Source organism: Vespa mandarinia, chromosome 7 (assembly GCF_050613455.1).
Source record: "Vespa mandarinia isolate Hongniang chromosome 7, ASM5061345v1, whole genome shotgun sequence".
Taxonomy (NCBI): Eukaryota; Metazoa; Arthropoda; class Insecta; order Hymenoptera; family Vespidae; genus Vespa; species Vespa mandarinia.
Genome location: NC_140816.1, coordinates 3,983,656 through 4,004,212, shown reverse-complemented (window position 1 = coordinate 4,004,212; position 20,557 = coordinate 3,983,656). Strand labels below are relative to the sequence as shown.

Genomic DNA, 20,557 nt, shown 5'->3' with positions numbered 1-20,557 from the left:
CAAGATACAAAACGCGTGTTCGTTGAAAATCTTTGTACCCAGGAAAGAGAGAAGTGTTATTTTATGTGTGAAACGTGACTCTTTATTTTCTATTCCGAAGTCGTACAATAAAAAATTCCAAGGAGAATTGTTTTTGTAATACCTAATAGAATTTTTTTCATTTGATTGATATATTTTCCTATCGTTTCTCATTTGTTTTACGATCATTCATGAAATGTTTATCTTTGGCATAATCATGGCTGGGCAATGGGGTAAAAAATTATCAAAATTATCGTAATATAAATACTAATATTTCAATCAACAATATATCAAATCGAAAACGAATTTCTAAGTCTGAGATTATTTAGCTATGTCTGAATTGTCGAAGAAAATCCGAAAAAAATGTTATTGAAAAGCTTTGGATATCAAATCGCATCGAAGAATCAAAAAAGAGGTTACAGAATTACTGGCATTTGTAAATCTAATTCGAATATAGGACAACGATACGTGCTAAGGGTTCGAACATTATAATTAGAATCCTTTATGATCATTTATGTAATAATTATTGACTATAGCAAAAGATTTTTTTATGAAGGTCAGTACAACGAGAGGCGTTCCAAGTACAAGTACAAATTTGAAGGAAGCTCTGTGCGAAAAAATTCCGGTTCATTATGATCTCCTTCGAAATTTCCGAAAAGAACACGGTCAGTCTGTGATCAGTCGTATTACTGTGGACAATGTATACGATGGTCTTCAAGGTGTCAATACAATGGTCAGAGAAACGTCTGAAAATGATTCCAAGTATGGGGTAATGATGATTACCTAATCTACAAAGAAAAGAAAGCAAAAAAAAAATTGTATTCGTTAGGTTTATATATACGTATAAAGGATAGACATATTTATTAGATTAGGTACCGTGGATTAACTATCCCAGAAGTTTTAAATCTTCTTCCACGTAATGGAACATCTCCAAGTGTTGAAGCTGTTTTTTGGTTACTATTAACCGGCGACGTACCCACTCAAGAACAGACAAATTCATTGATCAATGATTGGTCCTCTCGACGACAAAGAAGAAAAGAATGGTGGTTAGGACCAGGTGGTGGAATCGTTGGTTCCGTTCTTCAAAATTTACCGGACAACGTGACACCATTGGGAAGACTCGCGATCGCTTTGACTGTTCTTCAAACAGATAAACACACAAAAAAGGCTCTTCAGAACGGAGCTCTGAATCATACTCATTGGGAGGTAACAGGGAAAAAAAGATGATTGCCTTTTTTATTTTTTTTTTTAAAGGTAAATTAGTTCGTTTTGAAAATTGTACACGTTAATTCCAACGAGTATTCATTTTGTTATAAATGTCAAATGTAAGAATTCTTGGATGTGTAAAACGATGTAATAATTCTTCTAAATACTTTCTCTTTTATTTTTAAGCATATTTACGAGGACAGCATGGAACTATTAGCAGCGTTACCAGCCATTATTGGCCTCGTTGGCAAAGGTCGAGAGTTGAGAAACGTGACGGAAGGAGGTGACTGGATAGATTTTCTTTTAGAATGTTTGAGCAATACTTCGGAGGATTTAAAAGGCAGGACAACATCTGTTGGAGATTTCCTTCGTTTATACGTCAGTTTAAATGCGTACGTTTCTAATTCACTTTTACTTTAGTAACATCATCATTTACTTTAGTAACATCATTACATCTGTTGCATATACGATATATATGTGCAACAGATGTATTCATTCATCTATCGACAATCGAACTTATCGACAATCTAACTTATCGACACTATTATTATTCGATGATAAAACGAAAGAGTTATCAAAGTTTTAGTTTATACATTTTCATACTAGATGGCTACGATATTTCCTATTGAAAATATACAATTATCATGTGAGAATTTTTTACCGACAATTATATAAAAGAAAATTTTTAATTTAGCGATGAAGATGGTGGTGTACCTGGTGTACATATAACACAAATTTCGGGAGCTTCATACTTAGATATTAGTCAGGCATTAGCTTCAGGAGTTTTGGTTTATGAAAATGAACCGATTACGGGAACGATGTTTCAAGTAAATCAAAAAGCAAACATTATGTTAATATGTTATAATTATAAATGTCTGGAAACTTCATCATTTTATATTAATATAGTACATGGAATTTCAAAAAAAAGTAAAAAGTATTTTGGGTACTAAACCTAAGGAAGAAACATTGAAAGATTTTTTGACGTCTTTTATTAAAGAAAATAAATTGATTGGACATAAGGAAACTCGATTCCTCGATTCACGTTACGCGGCACTTTTAAATCATGTTAAAGCATATTTACCTGGTGATGCAGAAGTAAAGGCGAGTGATCGATATATATATATATATATATATATATATATATATATGAACGTTATGATATATTTACATAAATGAACGTTTAACAATTAATAGAATTATTGTTAAAAGTTAATTGAAAATTTTTTATTTAATTTAGCTTTCTCAAGATATTACGCGAGTTTTGACATTTCTGATGAAAAATACGAAAAACAAAAATATCTTTCCAGAAGTTAACAGCATAGCTGCTCCAATGTTTCAGGTAATATTGAAATCCAAGAAATTTCTTCTTCGTTATTAATTGAATTATGACATAATAATAGCTGTATTTGTTCAAAGTTTTATGGACTGAAAGATATGAAATTCAATCAAGTATTACTCTGTATGTCACGCGCATTGGGAGCAATTGCTTCGATTATTTGGACTAGAGCGATCAATGCACCAATCGAACAACCAAAATCAAACAGTACATATACATATTTTTATTCGCTTCGAGATATTCGTAATAAAATGAAAAAAAGGACTCGAATTAAACATTTAACAAAATTTACTTCGTAATAATTAGTGAAGATATATAACAAATGAGTTACATTGAGACGATGTTGAGTTTATTATAAAAAAAAAAAAAAATTGTAAATATTTATGAAACAATCGTTATATACATATATACACGTAAATACACATTTTCATGATTAAAAAAATAATAATTCAATGTATTTTGATAATGAAATAAAACAGAAACTTTGTATATGTTCGTATTTGTTTGAAATCATGATTACAATATGGCGGCTCCCGCCAAAGAAGCATTTTCATAATTTCACAGGCGCTTCGTTTATTACGTACAAGTTGTGTCCTTATGACCACAGCAAAATAACAATCTGTTAAAATTGTAAAATTCAGTGATAAAACTGTTCGTGCCAAAATAACTATCATGGATTTAATTGCGTATTATTTATTGTACGATCTTTAGGATGCGCAAAAGACGTGTTTACCTGTTAAGAACGGTTTGAAGAGTTTATATTATCAGAAAAAGGAATAGAACAAAATTTTCAGAAACTGTAATTTATGGCAAGAAGAATACCATTTAATTGTAAATAGTTATAAATCGTAATGTTCTTATTTGTTATATAATATTTTATTATAAGGATCGAAGATTAAAAAAGTATAAAAATTAATGCAAAAATATGTTCTACATTTGAATTTAAAATTTAAATTCTTATCTTCATTTGTTTTAATGCAATTTTGAAAAATATTTCATTAGAGATATATGATGGCAGAAACGGAAAGAATAGAAATATCGGAAAGCAGAATCAATATGCACGAAATAAATACTAATGAGATAAGGCCAGTGTCAAGTTTACTTATGACTCATTCAATAAATTCAACAACATCTGGATTTATAACTAATACTCGGATGTTTAATTTTGGTAGAAGAACAAACCAACATTCCAGAGTTTTGGCTAACTTGTCTTCTACTTTTCAAGAAATTAGACCTTTTATAGAACGAACACGTACTGTACGTTATATATATGAGAAAATTTTACCATATTTTAATACTATTAAGGATATCTCATTATTTAATTAATTTGATTTTTTATAGAATCCTCGCATTGCATTAAGCTCTCTCTTAAATCTTCAAAGGCTTCAGAATCAATCAAGAACAGTTCTTCCTTCTACAGATACCTATGTAATTAATGTTGATGATCAAACAACAAGCAATATAAGCATGCATAATCAACCTGCACATGATCATCATAATCATCGTACCACAACAACAGATAATTTTTTAAATAATATACGTGAAGCAGCAAATGAAGTGGCAGCAGAAACACATAATAATAATGGAGATGAAAGCGCTCAAAATAGACTTCAAAGAAATCCAGAAGCAGCAGAACTATTACGTATATTGCAAAGATATGTTCCCTATATTTTAATACTTTTAGTTAAAGGCATTTATGATCACCGAGCAGGGATACTAAATTTTATAGTATTGCTGAGTACTTTCATATGTGCCAATAATGATCTTAAGCATGAAATTGCCAAACAACAAAACAGAAGTTGGACATCTTTATTGTCAATTATGTGCTTCATAGCAGGTTGCTTTCTCTTCTTAAATGTTATGTTTGAAATACATATATTTACAACTCAACCTCTTTCAATCTCAGAGCTTCTGTGGTCAGTAGTTGTAACAGATTTTGTTCTAAAATTGATCACTATTGTTTTTAAAGTGATCTTAACTTGTTTACCTGTAAGACTGCTGGCATTTCACAAACGTGTAAGTACTTCATTTTTATGTTTACAAGAGTTTCTTTTATATATATTATAAAGTTTTTAAAATACAATATATATTTATACAAGACAAAAAATTATTAATAATTAATATTTATTTAGGGAAAATTTTATGTGATGGTAGAGGCTACATCACAACTATGTCGATGCGTTGCACCAATTCAACCATGGACATATTATTTGACTGAAACATATCAAGGCCCAGAAAGAATAGTAGGAATTTTCTTATCTGCAGTATATACTATCAGTAAAGGAAATGATTTACTATCATGTGTAACATTGTTCATTAAAACATTATTGAAGTTAGTGCATAATATGGTATGTTACTAATTTTGGATGTTAGTAATTTTATTAAGTCAAATTTTATAATTTTGTATTTCTCTTAGAGCTTAGGAGAAAGTCCATCTGTAGAGCAACTATTAGATTCTGGTGGCATATGTGCAATATGTCATGAAGAATATAATTCACCTATCAGGCTGAATTGTCAACATATCTTCTGTGAAGTTTGTGTATTAACATGGCTAACTAGGGGAAGATCATGTCCATTATGTCGTGCACCAATTGCAGACGATGCAATTTACCATGATGGTCATACAACATTGTTTGTTCAATTGTATTAAATAGTAAATTGTTATATATATATATACGTATATATATATGTGTATATATATATGTATATATATGTATATATATATGTATATATATGTATATATATATGTATATATATGTATATATATATGTATATATATATGTATATATATATGTATATATATATGTATATATATATGTATATATATATGTATATATATATGTATATATATATGTATATATATGTGTGTATATATATATATATATTGCAAGATAAGATTTATTAAGTCTTTTCTGAAAAAGGTACAGACAAAATGATCGATTTATTTTTTTATCAATTGAATTCTTGCATGTTTTAAAAAATATATATTTTACAAGCATCATAGTTTAACTATACATTTTTATTATTATATTAATTATTATCATGTAAAATATTATGCACATAAAATTCATAGTAATAAGTTCTTAAAAAATTTATACTACAAATTATTAGTAATTATAACAATAAATACATAAGATGTTTTGAAATAATACGTGCTTTAAGAATATATAAATGTGCCTATTTTAATACGATAATTTCATTAATTTAATTCTAATAATAGTCTTATGTTTATAAATTCAAAATATCATTGATTGATGATCAAAATTAAACACCATCTAGTAGTAAAATATAAGAACTACGTTAAATCTATATAAGTGGCTGCCGATGTCATTGATGAGATTTTATTCAGATGAAAAAATATTCTTAATACTCTGACCAATATATAATTTTTCTTTATTAAAGTATACTGCAAACAAAGTAATTATTTTATAACTTTATTATGAACTACAAGATTTGTCCAAACATTATGTTTTAAAATATCTTAGATCGTAAGCTGTTTCTGAGACATTACAAAACAGATATAATAATAGAGATTTAATAATACAGGATACTGATGTTCACAATAACTTAATAATTATTAAAAAAGCGTAACTTTTATTATATATAAAAATAATTCACAAAATGTTTCCCTTTAATCGTGCTTGAAAGTAATCTCCATCTCCTTTGGTTGCTTGTCTATTTATTTCCTTATGACGTTCTCGGCTAACAATTTCTTCTATTATCTCGCCATCTCCCTTAATTAATCTAAAAAATGATTATTATAATGATATTATGAAAAAGGCATATATGTATATTGTCATGTATATATGTGATTACCTATATCTTCCTGTTTCCTCATCATATACCCTACGTATTAAACTTTGTTTTTTTTCCCATTCTTCTTTTGTAATAGGAGCCATTAATTTGGCTCTCTCTGACATTTCTGGTGAAATTTCTGTAACAGTATCCTTGGATTTATCAGAAGTACGTTTTTTATTTTCAGTAGCCAATGACTTTTTCAACTTCTTCTTTGGATTTTTCTTTAACTTCCTCTTCTTTCTATGCTTTTTTACATTTTTTTTAACTCTTTTAGCCTTCTTCTTCTGTTTTTTACGTTTTCTTTCATCTTCAGAAGAATCAGAACTGCTGGTACTACTGGTGCTGCTGCTACTACTGCTGCTACTACTAGTACTGCTACTACTGCTACTGCCACTGCTAGTACTACTTGTACTGGAAGAACTTGAAGAAGAGGAAGATCTTCTTTTTCTCTTTTTTTGAGTACGATGATCAGGCTTTCCCTCCAAACAATCAGCTTTTCTTTTCTCTCTAGTTTTTGTATGGGAAGGATCTACATTGGTTTTTATATTCTGTATTTTATCTATTTTTAAAGAACATTTCTCTTGTTTGGAACTGCTGTCTCTAGAATTGCTTTCTCTCACAAATTGATTAGATGCATCCTTGTTTGAATTTCTTTGATAATCAATGTTTTGATCTTGATTATTTCGTGATCTATTGTAATTAGGTACTCTATTATTATAATGTGTATAATAATTTCTCCCCTCATTATTGCGCCTGTAGTATTGATAATTATTATACGGTATTCTTCTATTTCTATTATAAAATCTTCCATATTTATATGATCCTCTCATACTTGTATTACCACGTTCTCTGAAATTATGTGGGAGCACATTGTAATTTCTTGAACCTTTATAATTGTTCACAGTCCTGTCCATTCTTTGTGGTATAATTCCATTCTTATATTCTTTAAATGTACGATCATCATCTTTTTTCTTTTTCCTAGTTTTCTGCAATTTAACATCATGGCTGGAAGTACTGGAAGAACTGGAACTACTCGAGCTACTTCTATGTCTTGACTTTTTTCTCTTATCCTTACTGCATGCACTTCTTCTCTTTAATTTGCTGTCAGATCCATCGCTATGGGTAGATTGCGTCTGTTCTTTCATTCTATGTCGTTTGCTTCTAGAGCTTCTCTCGCACTTAGTTTCGTTACTTTCTCTGCCACTCATAATCAATTTGTAGAGATGAATATATAAATATCTAATTCCTTACAAATCATATATTCCTGTTTACAATCGTTATAATATATTTCTTATAATATTATTACAAAAAATTATATTTATCCTGCCTCCATATTTATATTTATTTAGTTATCTACGAAATTTTTACAAACTATCTTTATCATGTTATATCGTATAAGTAATTGTTTAATGAATATATAATGTTATATACACAATTGAGATATATATTATAACGTAATATTCAGTTAATTATAATTAATTTTTAATCACACTCTCACCCTTTATTCGTACCGATCGTTAACCTCTCTTACTAATCGCCAAAGTTAATTACTCCATAGAATAAGACTTTTACGTAAAATGAGGCAGTCGAATGATTGGATTATTTAACTATTTCTATATGGAGGCAACATGAAAAGTTCAACCGACCTCATCGTTCTCAATTTCGAAAACTGAAGCGAGATTAAAGGCAACCCCTCATGTTTGTGTATACTGATAGTAGACCATCTATATTTTACTATAACAGAGGTTTTCATAAAAAGAAATTATGTTGCGCAATGGTAATGTTAATCGTTAAGAAAAAAAATTCTTTTTATTCTTATTTTTATTCTAATATATATTTGAATACTTCTTAATGCTAGAAAAAAAAAACCTTTAACATAAAATGTTTAAAAAAGAAAAAAATAAAAAATAAAAATCTGTCAACTCTTTCAAGTTAAACAATCATTTGTTTACAATTTTTTTTTTTAATTACTACATTGATTAATATCAAAAATGTATGGACTCTAAATTTGAAGGTTAATTTGAAAATTATATTTCGTAAATATTACGCAAAAAAATTAAAAATGAATGAAAGTGTATCAACATATAAAAAAGTGTAATTCTCAATAGAAATGGCATCAGTAGCGCCAAGGTGTTTCTGTAAGGACAAAGTCAGTTTGTTTTCTGTAATAGTAATTATTATTATTTAAGAAAATAATATAATATAATTATCAATGCAATATTTATATATGAATGTTTGTTATATATCTCCTAAAAAGGAGATAATTAATTCTACATTGAAAAGTTCATATAATATATAGAAAGAGAAATTTATCGATCTCGATACAGCATCGTCTCTTGAATTACAAAAAATCGTTGAAGCACTTAGTTTTCCTGGAAAAGGTTTATTAGCTAGTGACGAATCGCCTACGAGTTTAAATGATCAATTTGAAGAATTTGGAATAGAAAATACAGAAAATTTTCGACGAGATTACCGACAGATGTTATTCTCTGCTAATAAGGTAAATCAATCGACAAACTAATATTTGATTTAGTATTAAAAATATGAAAATCTTATCGATAAAAACAATTCTTACGAGTCTAGTATGAATTAATGAAATACATAAGCGGTGTTATATTGCATAATGAGACACTTTATCAAAAAACAACCGATGGCATCAGTTTTGCTGAGTTTCTTCAACAAAGGAACATCGTGCCAGGTATTAAAGTTGATAAAGGTTTGATTAATCTTTCTGGTACCAAAAATGAGTCAACGACAGAAGGCTTGGACGATTTAAAGGAAAGATGTATGCAATACAAACGAGAAGGTTGTCACTTTACCAAGTGGAGATGTGTTTATTCAATTTCAGAAACGAAACCGAGTCAATTGCTTATGTCGGTAAATGCGAGCACGCTTGCAAGGTGAACCACCATTATGTCGAATACATATATAATCTATATATAGATTTACATATAAAAAATTTTTTTATTGGATTAGGTATGCGACTATATGTCAAAGTGCTCGTTTGGTACCGATCGTGGAACCAGAGATATTATCTGTCGGAGAACATAGTATAGAAAAAGCTTTACAAATTCACGAAGAGGTACTGTCTATTGTATTTAGAGCTTTAAACGAACACAGAGTTTATTTAGAGGGTATAATCCTGAAACTCGCAATGGTATTGCCGGGTGTTAAAGATACAAACTACACATCGCAAGTGAGTAGATGCTTATAAATAAAATGGTACCATTTTTCAATTATTAACTGATAGATTTTAAATATATGCTCATTTATTTTTAGATCGTAGCCGATTATACTTTGAAAGCGTTACAAAGGACGGTGCCTCCGGCCGTACCAACGATTTTATTTTTAAGTGGTGGACAGACCGACGAAGATCCGATATTAAATTTGAACGCAATAAATACGTCAGAAGGGAAAAAACCATGGACTTTGAGTTTCTGTTATGGTCGCTACTTACAAGTACGTATCATAATATAAAATCTTTTTTAGAATGTTATGATAATATTTCGCTATTTAATTTAATAAAAAAGAACGAAGCTATGAAAATTTGGAAAGGAAAAGTAGCGAATGTAGAAGCAGCTCAGTCAGTATTTCTGAAGAAAGCTAAATTATGCTCCGAGGCATCACTTGGAAAAGTCAACATACAAGACCAATGCCAATAAAATAATCAATGAAAAAATATTTAATATTTACGGATAATCAAAGATGATTATATTGACGAAAATATATATTGACGAAATTGCAAGACCAATTAAATTAAACGATTGGATGAGTGCAATTTTATCACTTTATTTTTTCAACAAAAATGTATTATATTTATCTATTAAACAAGAAAAACAGTGAACGGTTATCGGAATGACCTGCCTTTTGATATGAAATCTGGAATCATTAATGTAAAAAAGTAGAATAAATATATTTCGTGTTTATGTTTTCAATACGAACGTGCGTTATTTTATTCGTTGAAATCTACAAGGATATGCGAAAGATCTTGCATAAGAGTACATTAGCTTTAACAGTGAAAAAAATGTATAAAACTTCAAGCTAGAATGTCGAAAGAAGGTGCCCTTGGTTGACCTCTAAAGTGAAGGTTCTCAATAAAACATAACTGCGTACGTGCTTGATTCGTCGAATATATGCTACGTGCCAGCTGAGACGTATTACACATAACAGACTACATATTACTCTTTTACTGGTCAATATGTCATCATTTTCACGGAATTCCACCAATGAACGCTTGCTAGCTGTTCCCTCGAATGAAACCAATTACCACGTGGTGCAATTCAGTGACGTAGCAATCTGGAATTTCAAAAAAATCTCGTCATAATTTTTCATTAAAAAAAAACAACAAATTCATATAAAAAATATATAAGGTATATTTATTTTAAACATTTATTTCATATATATATTTTTCAAAAGATACAGTTCCGCATACTACTATTATGATCTTGTATTGGTGTCTCTTTTTTTAAACAAAGATTTCAGATTGAGCACCACGAAACATCGTGCATTATCGCGCATGCGCTAGTAGCGCTCATGTAGAGACTTTGAAATCGCCGTGCACCTTTGCTCTCCTCAGTTGTTCTCGAATCCCCGGTTGAGAAGGTTATAACGATAACGTGCGTGTACGTTTCCAATATCAATAGTCGAATCCATCTCAATAATAGGTAAGTCAAATTTACATTTTAATTGTTGAATGAACGTTTATCACAAATCAATATCCACGATTTAAAGTGAGAGTAAATGACAATTGTGAAATTCGTTTGTGGAAAGAAAAAAAATGATGGCTAACATTGAGGATATTACGAAGACTTGACCTTGACTGACATTCGGCCGACACCCAATTTTTTTGTATTCTTTAACTTTAATAATAATATCAACGTTAATGAGAATATCTTTTTGCTTTCTAACATCGATCCAACGTTAATTTTTCAAATTTTTTTTCTCCTATATAAATAAATATCGTAGTGTCAAAACTTTTTGGATCGTATATTTTTATAGAAATAATCATATAACATGCATTATTATCAGGACCATATAATAATTATACAATTATTATCTTTTGTAATATTGTCATGTGAAAACTAACCTATATTCGAGACGAAATAAGTAAAAAGATAAATCGAGAATCTTTACTCTTCGGACAATCGATCTTAAAGGTTAAAATAATAAGAAATACGTAGTAAGTCGATCTATAGTAGTTCTTAGAATGGTATAATATATATGTATCAACCTTTATTTAAATGCAATAAATGAAAGTTGGCGAATAATGAAACTTGGCCAAAAAGGAAAACGTTGAGTGATGCCAATTTCCTGTTCGATATAGTATCAATTTATTTTATAGATATTATCATTCTGTAATCATATTATAAAAGTAATAAACAATTGTTGCAATAGGATTTAAGCTAGGATTGATTTATGCAAGTGGAAACACGTTTAACTTACATTTGACATATGACTCATGAATGTGTGATCTTTAATATTCTTACGATTTAAGTCTTTTATTATCTCGTTTATATACATAAAATATGAAAAATGTACTAATGTTTAGTAATACATCTAATATATTCCTTTTATGGTTATTGAGAATAATTGTTTTGATTTATATTAATAGATTTTGATCAGTATCAAGTGGATCAAATTCCGTTCATGTTCATGGTTAATAAGTTTATTCATCATTTTAAATAGATATCAAGGAAGTTTTATTAATTATTTCACATTTTTAAATTTCGATACGTTATTATTTAAATACAAAATAAATATATAAATAATAACGTAAGCAATAAATGCTATCGTATATTACAATGAATTAAGAATCATAATTTCAATGTGTTCAGGTATTGATGATATAATATAAATAATGAGATGTATGTATAAAGCTATCGAATAGATTTATATTAAACAACCTAAAGAGGTCACTTAACACGCGCATGAAATAATGATTCCACGTGTGTTACATTTGAGACCCATCAAAGGTTCACATGCATTTCGAATTTCGTCATTTGAAACATTGTCGAAACAACTGTCGTACGTGTTAATATAGGCAACCTAGGTATTTATTTCGATCGTATTATTTTTATCTTTCATTCAGTTTATTTTTTTCTGTTTTTAATAATCGTACGTTCCGTTAGTCAATTTTGTTTATTTCTTTTTTTTATACCAATATCTACACTAGATTTTATTTGTTTGTTTTTATACTATATATATACTAGTATTTACATAAATCAGGATCAACTACGAAACAATATTGATAAGATATAATAAATATGCTGTTTTCTGCATTGTCGACTTTTCTGTTGATTATTTGATTAACGAATAGAGGGCAGTGAAATGTTTTATTCTGTATATTTCCAACTATGTTGTCTCCAACTTACAATCCCACTTTTATCTACAATCCAAATAATTTTTCTTTTCGAGCATATCTAATTGATTATGATAAATATAAAAATATGATAATATTAATTATCATTTTTAATATGGATTATTTGGGAGAGACATTGGTCTTTTTTTTCGATTATGTTATCATGACCCTGAACTTTATTCACCGAGTAGCTTATCTAAAATGAATACAAAACATATTATTGAACAATTTCGAGTTCAAAAATTAATCAATTTCGTATTATAACGTAAATAAGACACGCTGTTATTTTATTATAGATGCAATTAAACATTTTAATTATTTTTTTAAATTTCGTGGATCTTTTATTGATTACGAATGTTCTTGTTGTGCAAGTGTCGGCAATTTCCAACTTTCCCAGCTGTCGGCAATACTCAGCAATATCGTGTTATCTAACACGAACTATACATTCTTTTGTACATGAAACATATGGATAATAAATAATAAAATATCGAATAACAAAATCACGTTTTAGATTATATGGTTTTGCTTAAATTCGAAAAATTTAGATTATTATCTAACACAACGCACATACCAACGTATGTCGAATTATATATATATATATTTTCGTACAAAATTTATTTATAGACTTCACAGAATTTCTCTTCGAGTTCAGTGTGATCTTCGGTAACATATTATATTCTTTTTGAATATATGTATTTGTTTGTTCAAACGATTATGAAATTAGTTTAGAAACTGACAGTACGCCTGTGCAGTGAAATAAAATAGGCGTAAGATGTTTTTCGTTTTATCGAGCGACATACCAAAATCGTTAACTTACTAATACTATTTTTACAAAAATTTCTTCGTAAAATAATCCCCTTCCCCTCTTAACAAAACATGTGATATCCGTAATTTATTGTTATTACAGACAACAGCTGTGAATTTGTTTAGGTTCAAACGTAAAAGTAAAAAACCGTTATTTAATAATTTTCGTTTTTTATCATTGAAATTGCATATCTCTTGTGAGAGCAGTTAACCAATGACAAACAGGTTTATCTTGTTGCGCCACAATGAAGTAGAGTGTCGAAATTTACATAAGATTACGTATACCGTGCACCAATTATCTACAAATGTCGATTTTATACCTACGAAAATTATTCTGAATAAATTTTGTATAGGTATTATTTTCATTTTTAGAATATATGTATTTCGAATTGTGTATATGTGTATCTTGAAATTATAAAGTTCTGTACTTCATAAGATATTTATCGATCATAACCAATGAAAAAGACAAAACGATGACCAATGATCCTTACTACCAACATCCTAAAAAATATAAATTTATATATCTCTTATCTAAACTCACAGAGAGTAATATTCTAACATAACTCTTACTTAATTTATAAGAAAGATAACGCCCATTAAAAAATACGTTTCCCATGGGAGAATATATACTTTCCCCATCTATTTCATTAGTCCGCAAGAACTTTGCAACAGCAAGTAAGCAGGGAGACAGGTATCCTCGGGTCATGAATTCAGAACACGCAGGGGGAATTATATACCCCACTACCATTTTATAATGCGCGCATGCGCAAGTAAAGAACGTCTGCGCGTGCTGCATTGCGGTTTGTAGAATGCCAACCACCCCCTTTCTCTTTCTATCATATACATATAAACATACATACAAGGATAGAGAGACGCACATTTGCACATTTTCCGTCGATCCTTTATGAAAGCTGCCTTGCGGTGGATTCACCGCACTGCAGCCAGGTTTGCCAGCGTAACGACGCCATTACCCCCATCGACACGTTCTTCTCCCACCCCCATCAAGCAATCACGAATAGGGGGTGCGAGTGAAGTCGGAGCCCCGCGAACGGTCAGTCGGTGACTCGCGCTCGTTGCAAACGCGAGTGCGTGATTATCCGTCTTCTTTTCCCTTTCATTCTTCCTAATCCCTTCGTCTCTTTTTTTCTTTCTATCTATCTCTACCTTTTCCTCTTTCTAATACGAATCTTTCCATCTGTTCTATTTTTCTCCATTTAATTTAATTTTTTCTTTTTTTCTCATCGAGTCATTGAGAGAAGGGATGTAGTCGTCACATTAGTTATAGGACGACCCTCGGTCGGCCCGTACGGGCCGACCGATCGCGTCCCTTTCTATTCTTTTCTTTCTTTTCTTTTCAACTATTCTTTACCCTTTCTCATTCTAATCTTCTCTTTCCTATGCGATTATTATTTCGTGAATTATTCAGTTTTTTCTTTTTTCTTTTTTTTATTTTTCTATTTTTTTAACGAAATGACGTGGAACGAGCATTCTATATTACGAAGAGTAACATCAACGAGAATTTTTTCTATTAATGTGACATGATATTTATTATTTATCGCTCTAATCTTTCATTATAATTATAATTACTGATGTTATTATCTGTGATTTTAATTATCTTCATTATCGTTGGTCTTTATATCTTTCTCTCTCCTCCTCCATTTATATGCAAATATATAAATATATATATATATATCTGTATATATATATATATATATATCTTTGAGATTGTTACTAACACAATTATTATCGTTAATTCTATTCTTATTATTAATACCATCGGTATTCGTGATGTATGCGAATGTGTGTACGTGCGCGCGCGTCACCCCATCGACGAGGATGACGCCGCAAGGGCTTATTTACGGTCATTGGACCTAGACCGAACATAATGACGATGGAACATGAAGGTAAAGGGTGACGAGTCTGCTATCATATTTAGAAGAATCTCCCGCACGTTCTTATCCAGTTAATTATAATATCTCGGATCGATATTTTTTGTAGACCGTATGATTTATATATAGTCGATTTATTTACTCGATAACCCTTTCTTTTTTTCTTTATACAATCATTATTTTAATGAACAATCAAATATTAATCCTACTTGTTCTTTTTTTTTCTTTTTACAACGATCGATTGTCATATTGTTTTTGTATTCGTTGCACATAAGCTCGCAAAGATCTATTTGGATCAAAATTATTTTTAATTTTTATTTCTCAAGCTAAGCTCATTCTTTGTAGTTTTACTACATGCTTCGGTAACTAATCGTATAGGTTTAGCGTCGACTAATGATAATTCCCTCTTTGTGGCGCAATTTTATAATTTGATTAACTAATTATAGGAATATGATAATCATAGGATACTTAATAATATCACATTGGGAAGACTATATTTATACATATGTAGATACACGTACATTATTTAGATAGATGTAATTACTATTTATAAGGTGATATCATGATTTATTTAATGATTGTGAAATAAAATTATTTTAAATAGAAAAATTATTATATTATCTATCGTATCATTTATATAATTTATATAAGGATAATAAAATTGCTTCCCTCGAAGCTATCTACCGATTTCTAATCGTAGCAAAAGCCCGTACAGCTCGTTGCTTTTTTAATCGTCTTTTCTTTTGATATCGTTTTATTGATAAGCTCTTCAGTACGTCACTTTCAGCTATGACGTCACACGCAGATTGCGTGAATAGGAATTGTAGGTAAACGTCTTTGAATGTCTTTGAATGAAACGTGTATTTTCTTTTTTTTTCCATCTTAAAATGCCGATGCCGCGCTATCTCTGACAAAAGCAACATTTTGGTTCAATAATAATTACCAAGTTTCAAACTTTCTCTCTCCCGAATTCTCAAGAACTTACTTAATAAGTTCTATTGTACACGTTTCTAGTAAGTTTGACATTATCTTTCTATGATAATAACTTTCAACGACATTGTTCAACCACTCGAATCGGATAGTTCATTTCAAGTTTGTCAAGTTATTTAAATGTAAATGAAACATAGGTTTTATTAACTAAGAATATACAGGGTGTTCTATAAGGTTTGATCCATAATTCAGGAAGGTATCGAGAGGATCCCATAGAACTACTTTTTAATAGAAACCAATGACCTCCGCGACCAATGCTATACAGGGTCTTGAAGTTGGTCGTCCGACAACTTGTCATACAAGACATAAAACGATTTACTTGATTTTTAGATAGGCTTAAATGCGATGAATAATCTAACACGATTAATTTTTTATCATTTGTTTTAAGTATTAGCATAACTCGTATATTTATGAAGAGAAGGAAATGAACAAGTTAAATAAGTTGTTTTATGGGATCCAGTCAATACGCTCTTGAAGTATAGGTTACATCTTTTGGGACACTGTATATGTTTACGAGTTGTTGGATCGATGAAAAAAATTTCAAATGAAAATATAATGTGTGTGTGTGTGTATGTGTATGAGGACAATATAATTATGCATCGTTAAGGACTTCCATTAGCAACCGATATTAACAACTATTCAAAAAACTTTTTAGTGTGTAATAACTTACAAACGAAACAACAGCCCTTTCATTTTCTCCTTCATTATCTATTCTGTTTTTTTTTTAATCTAGTAAATTACATAAAAAATAATTAACTTCCATTCGTAGAAAATGGTAGCCGAAAAGTACGACAAGCTCGAGCCCGAGCTGAAGGAAGAATTGAAAAGACTTGCCGAACAGATTGTTGCTCCTGGAAAAGGAATTCTCGCTGCTGACGAATCTACGGCCACGATCGGTAAACGTCTGAAGGATATCAATGTTGAGAACAACGAGGACAATCGAAGAGCATACAGACAATTACTTTTCACCGCGGCAAAGGTACGCCATTATATTTCAAAAGGTTTAAGTTGTTATTTACATTTTCTTCTTTATCAATGATATTTATTAAGGAGCGAGTCAATGAACGAATAATACGTATAATAATTCTTGTCACGTAGTTACAATTTTAAATTATTTATTTACTTGTTATATTCACAATCGATGCTAAACGTCCACGTTCATTTGTAGTTTACATACGCGTCCATTGTCCATCATCGATCAGTATCGATTGACGTTTTAATTAATTTCAACGATTACTCGGACAAGTCAGAGGAACAAGAAATTAAATTTAGAATATCGTTTTAGAGTTTCACACAGTCAAGTTTTAAGTGCTTAATTAACTTTTTACATCTTTCTTCAATATTAAAAATCGTTATTTTAATAGGACGTGATTGGACAACATATCTCCGGTGTGATTCTGTTCCACGAGACTTTATACCAGAAGGCTGACGACGGTACACCATTCGTCGAGCTCTTGAAACAACGTGGCATCCTTCCCGGTATCAAGGTCGACAAGGGTGTTGTACCACTCTTTGGTACCAATGATGAATGTACGACTCAGGGACTTGATGACCTCCAAGCACGTTGCATCCAGTACAAGAAGGATGGCTGTCATTTCGCCAAGTGGAGATGCGTTCTTAAGATCAAGAATGATACGCCTAGCAAGCTCGCCATCTTAGAAAATGCGAATGTTCTCGCTCGTTACGCTTCGATCTGTCAGAGTGCAAGAATCGTACCAATTGTCGAACCCGAAATCCTTCCTGACGGTGATCACGATCTTGCTCGTTGCCAACAGGTCACGGAAGAGGTTCTCTCTGCTGTTTACAAGGTTAGAAAAATATTTATCCATTTATATATATAAGAGTTAAATGGGAAAATGTCGCAATAAAACGTGTCAGCTGAATGATACAAGATCTTGCCAAATGATGCAACAGTCACTATTTTAAATTTTATTTCATACTGATACTTTAACGATTTAAAAGGATTAGTGAAGTTGCCGAATCTTTTCCAAATTTTGTTTGTTTTACTAGTATTATATTATTTAAATTATAACTTTTAGGCGTTAGCCGATCATCACGTCTATCTCGAGGGAACCCTCTTGAAACCAAACATGGTGACACCGGGTCAAAGTTGTCCAACGAAGGCAACACCTCAACAAATCGCAGGAGCGACTGTAACCGCGTTGCTGCGTACAGTTCCACCCGCAGTACCTGGTATCACCTTCTTGAGTGGTGGACAATCCGAAGAAGAAGCCTCCGTGAACTTGGACGCCATCAATAAGTTTCCAGTTAAAAAACCTTGGGCATTGACCTTCAGCTACGGTCGGGCTCTTCAAGCCTCCGTTCTTCGTGCCTGGGCTGGCAAAAATGATCAAGTGTCCGCGGGACAGAACGAACTTATCAAGAGGGCTAAGGTACCATTTTATGTATAACATTTTATCTTATGCTACTTTCTCTTTATAATACTTAATTTTTTATATGTAATATTTTTCCAATCAATATGTATACTTACTTACTTTTTCTATATTTTAAATTAGCTTGTGTAATATGTTATGTTTCTTACTTTTTCTGTTATATTCTATTTTTTTACTTTTTCTATCTATGTCTAACGCAGCAAATTCTTTTATCTGTTGTTTGTTAGCTTTGTTTCTTCTTGGTATTTTATAGTTTCTAATAATATTACTAATTTTATTGTTTATTGTTAATACTACGATCACAACGTTTATCGTATTCAATGATACACCATTGATTTTTCTGTATAGTGGAATAGTGGCTAATTTTTTTTTGCATGTCCATGAATTGTGTGCTTATTTAGGCAAACGGTGCTGCTTGCCAAGGCAAATACGTTGCTGGCAGTATTTCTAGCAAAGCTGGTGACACTTCTCTATACATCAAATCGCATGTATATTAAAATTGTTTTTCCTTATTCTGTGTGAGGCTATATACTACTATAACAGTGAGTACATAACAATATAAAATTCATATTATAAATTTGGAATATAAGATTAACGTTTATATTCAAAAAATTATCAATTTCTTTGCCATTATTGAAAATATTATTTATTACGTATTTCATTAAAAAAAAAAATACATGTTTTATCATTGTTTCTTAACAGGCCAACAGCGAATCGGCACTTGGAAAATACGCGGGAGGTGTCACAGGAGCTGCCGGCGATGCTGCGCTCTTTGTAGCAAATCACGCGTACTAGAAGAAATGTTCAGTTAATAATAGTTTAGAAATTCAGTTCATCTGTCGAATACGATCATCGTCGATCATTCTTTTGAGAAATAGCGTAAAAGAAAAGATCCATTTAACATTCTGAACAAAAAGGATAAAATAATAATAATAATAATAATAAAATAATAATAATAATAACAATAATAATAATAATAATAATAATAATAATAATAATAATAATAATAATAATAGTAACAATAATAATAACGAATCAGAGAAATAATAATAACAAATAAAGAAAGGGAAAAAATGGAAGGAGATCATCGTCGATGATCGTTGCGATCTTTTGCGATATTTTTCATGATGTTAACCTTCGATTTTACAAATTCACCGATAATTTCCTTCGCGATTAATAAAACTTCGTTTTTAATCGTCTTTTTACTCCATAAGTTTCATAGAAATAACCCTAAAAAGGTATATCATATGTATGAAACAAACGCGTAATTTCATCGCAGAGATTTTTCAAATGTGATTGCGCACAATAACGCTAAGCAAAAATAACGTTGAAAATATTATCGATCGTTCGTCAATAAAAAAAATAAAGAAATAAAAAAACAATGAATTTCTCTGTACACGATTTTCATTCTGAACTTCGAAGGCGAGGATGTTCGAGCAGAAGCGTAAAAATATTTTGAAGATTATTAAGAAAACCAAAGAAAAAGAATAGAAAAATATGTAACAAACATATGTGCAAATTTATGATGAAAAACAAAGTAAACAAATTCGACGATGACACAAATTACACATCCTACGCATAAACGCATACAAATACGAATACACATTATTATATACTGTATTCTGTAATACTATGATATATATATATATATATATATATTTATATTTATATATATATATATAAACAAACAAAAAGCTAAGAAGAAATATATATATATATATATATATATATATATATATTATATTATATTATCGTCAGTGTCGTT

The 20,557-nt window shown here is 30.2% G+C and overlaps 5 protein-coding genes and 1 long non-coding RNA gene across 12 annotated transcripts; 4 read left to right on the top strand and 2 right to left on the bottom strand.

Annotated features, from left to right (window-relative positions):
* Positions 1-49: 49 nt before the first annotated feature.
* LOC146872886 (uncharacterized) lies at positions 50-1,664 on the bottom strand. Its single transcript, XR_014982341.1, has 3 exons — positions 1,451-1,664; positions 895-1,158; positions 50-806 (listed from the first exon to the last, which is right to left on the bottom strand). It is a non-coding gene; the product is annotated as an uncharacterized LOC146872886 (long non-coding RNA).
* On the top strand, positions 254-2,859 carry LOC118440598 (putative citrate synthase, mitochondrial). Its single transcript, XM_035863869.2, has 8 exons — positions 254-495; positions 575-787; positions 886-1,224; positions 1,411-1,616; positions 1,919-2,051; positions 2,131-2,325; positions 2,462-2,563; positions 2,641-2,859. Exons 1-8 carry the CDS (start codon positions 382-384, stop codon positions 2,857-2,859), a joined length of 1,521 nt encoding a protein of 506 aa, XP_035719762.2. The 5' UTR covers positions 254-381.
* A 268-nt stretch (positions 2,860-3,127) lies between these two features.
* Rnft2 (ring finger protein, transmembrane 2) lies at positions 3,128-5,237 on the top strand. Of its 2 annotated transcripts, none has more exons than XM_035863850.2 (5): positions 3,128-3,391; positions 3,579-3,817; positions 3,902-4,576; positions 4,693-4,908; positions 4,977-5,237. In XM_035863850.2, exons 2-5 carry the CDS (start codon positions 3,617-3,619, stop codon positions 5,208-5,210), a joined length of 1,326 nt encoding a protein of 441 aa, XP_035719743.1. In that variant the 5' UTR covers positions 3,128-3,391; positions 3,579-3,616; the 3' UTR covers positions 5,211-5,237. The 2 variants fall into 2 exon arrangements, with proteins under 2 accessions (XP_035719743.1, XP_035719742.1); XM_035863849.2 differs by having other exon boundaries at positions 3,563-3,817.
* Positions 5,238-5,883: 646 nt separating this feature from the next.
* Positions 5,884-8,100, bottom strand: LOC118440589 (uncharacterized). 4 transcript variants are annotated; one of them, XM_035863856.2, is made up of 3 exons: positions 7,857-8,096; positions 6,377-7,561; positions 5,884-6,304 (listed from the first exon to the last, which is right to left on the bottom strand). In XM_035863856.2, exons 2-3 carry the CDS (start codon positions 7,501-7,503, stop codon positions 6,175-6,177), a joined length of 1,257 nt encoding a protein of 418 aa, XP_035719749.1. In that variant the 5' UTR covers positions 7,504-7,561; positions 7,857-8,096; the 3' UTR covers positions 5,884-6,174. The 4 variants fall into 4 exon arrangements, with proteins under 4 accessions (XP_035719749.1, XP_035719747.1, XP_085514498.1 ...); XM_035863854.2 differs by having other exon boundaries at positions 6,377-7,555; XM_085658372.1 differs by having other exon boundaries at positions 5,895-6,304; positions 6,377-7,622; positions 7,857-8,100.
* Positions 8,101-8,466: 366 nt separating this feature from the next.
* On the top strand, positions 8,467-11,022 carry LOC118440464 (uncharacterized). Its single transcript, XM_085658373.1, has 6 exons — positions 8,467-8,858; positions 8,942-9,258; positions 9,335-9,554; positions 9,638-9,817; positions 9,889-10,728; positions 10,834-11,022. The coding sequence occupies exons 1-5, from the start codon at positions 8,838-8,840 to the stop codon at positions 10,018-10,020; spliced, it is 870 nt and encodes a 289-aa protein (XP_085514499.1). The 5' UTR covers positions 8,467-8,837; the 3' UTR covers positions 10,021-10,728; positions 10,834-11,022.
* On the top strand, positions 10,882-20,440 carry Ald1 (fructose-bisphosphate aldolase). 3 transcript variants are annotated; one of them, XM_035863859.2, is made up of 6 exons: positions 10,882-11,022; positions 17,169-17,378; positions 17,764-18,207; positions 18,439-18,792; positions 19,194-19,334; positions 19,495-20,440. In XM_035863859.2, exons 2-5 carry the CDS (start codon positions 17,172-17,174, stop codon positions 19,287-19,289), a joined length of 1,101 nt encoding a protein of 366 aa, XP_035719752.1. In that variant the 5' UTR covers positions 10,882-11,022; positions 17,169-17,171; the 3' UTR covers positions 19,290-19,334; positions 19,495-20,440. The 3 variants fall into 3 exon arrangements, with proteins under 3 accessions (XP_035719752.1, XP_035719750.1, XP_035719751.1); XM_035863857.2 differs by lacking the exon at positions 10,882-11,022 and adding an exon at positions 15,274-15,424; XM_035863858.2 differs by lacking the exons at positions 10,882-11,022; positions 19,194-19,334 and adding an exon at positions 15,275-15,424.
* Positions 20,441-20,557: the final 117 nt, after the last annotated feature.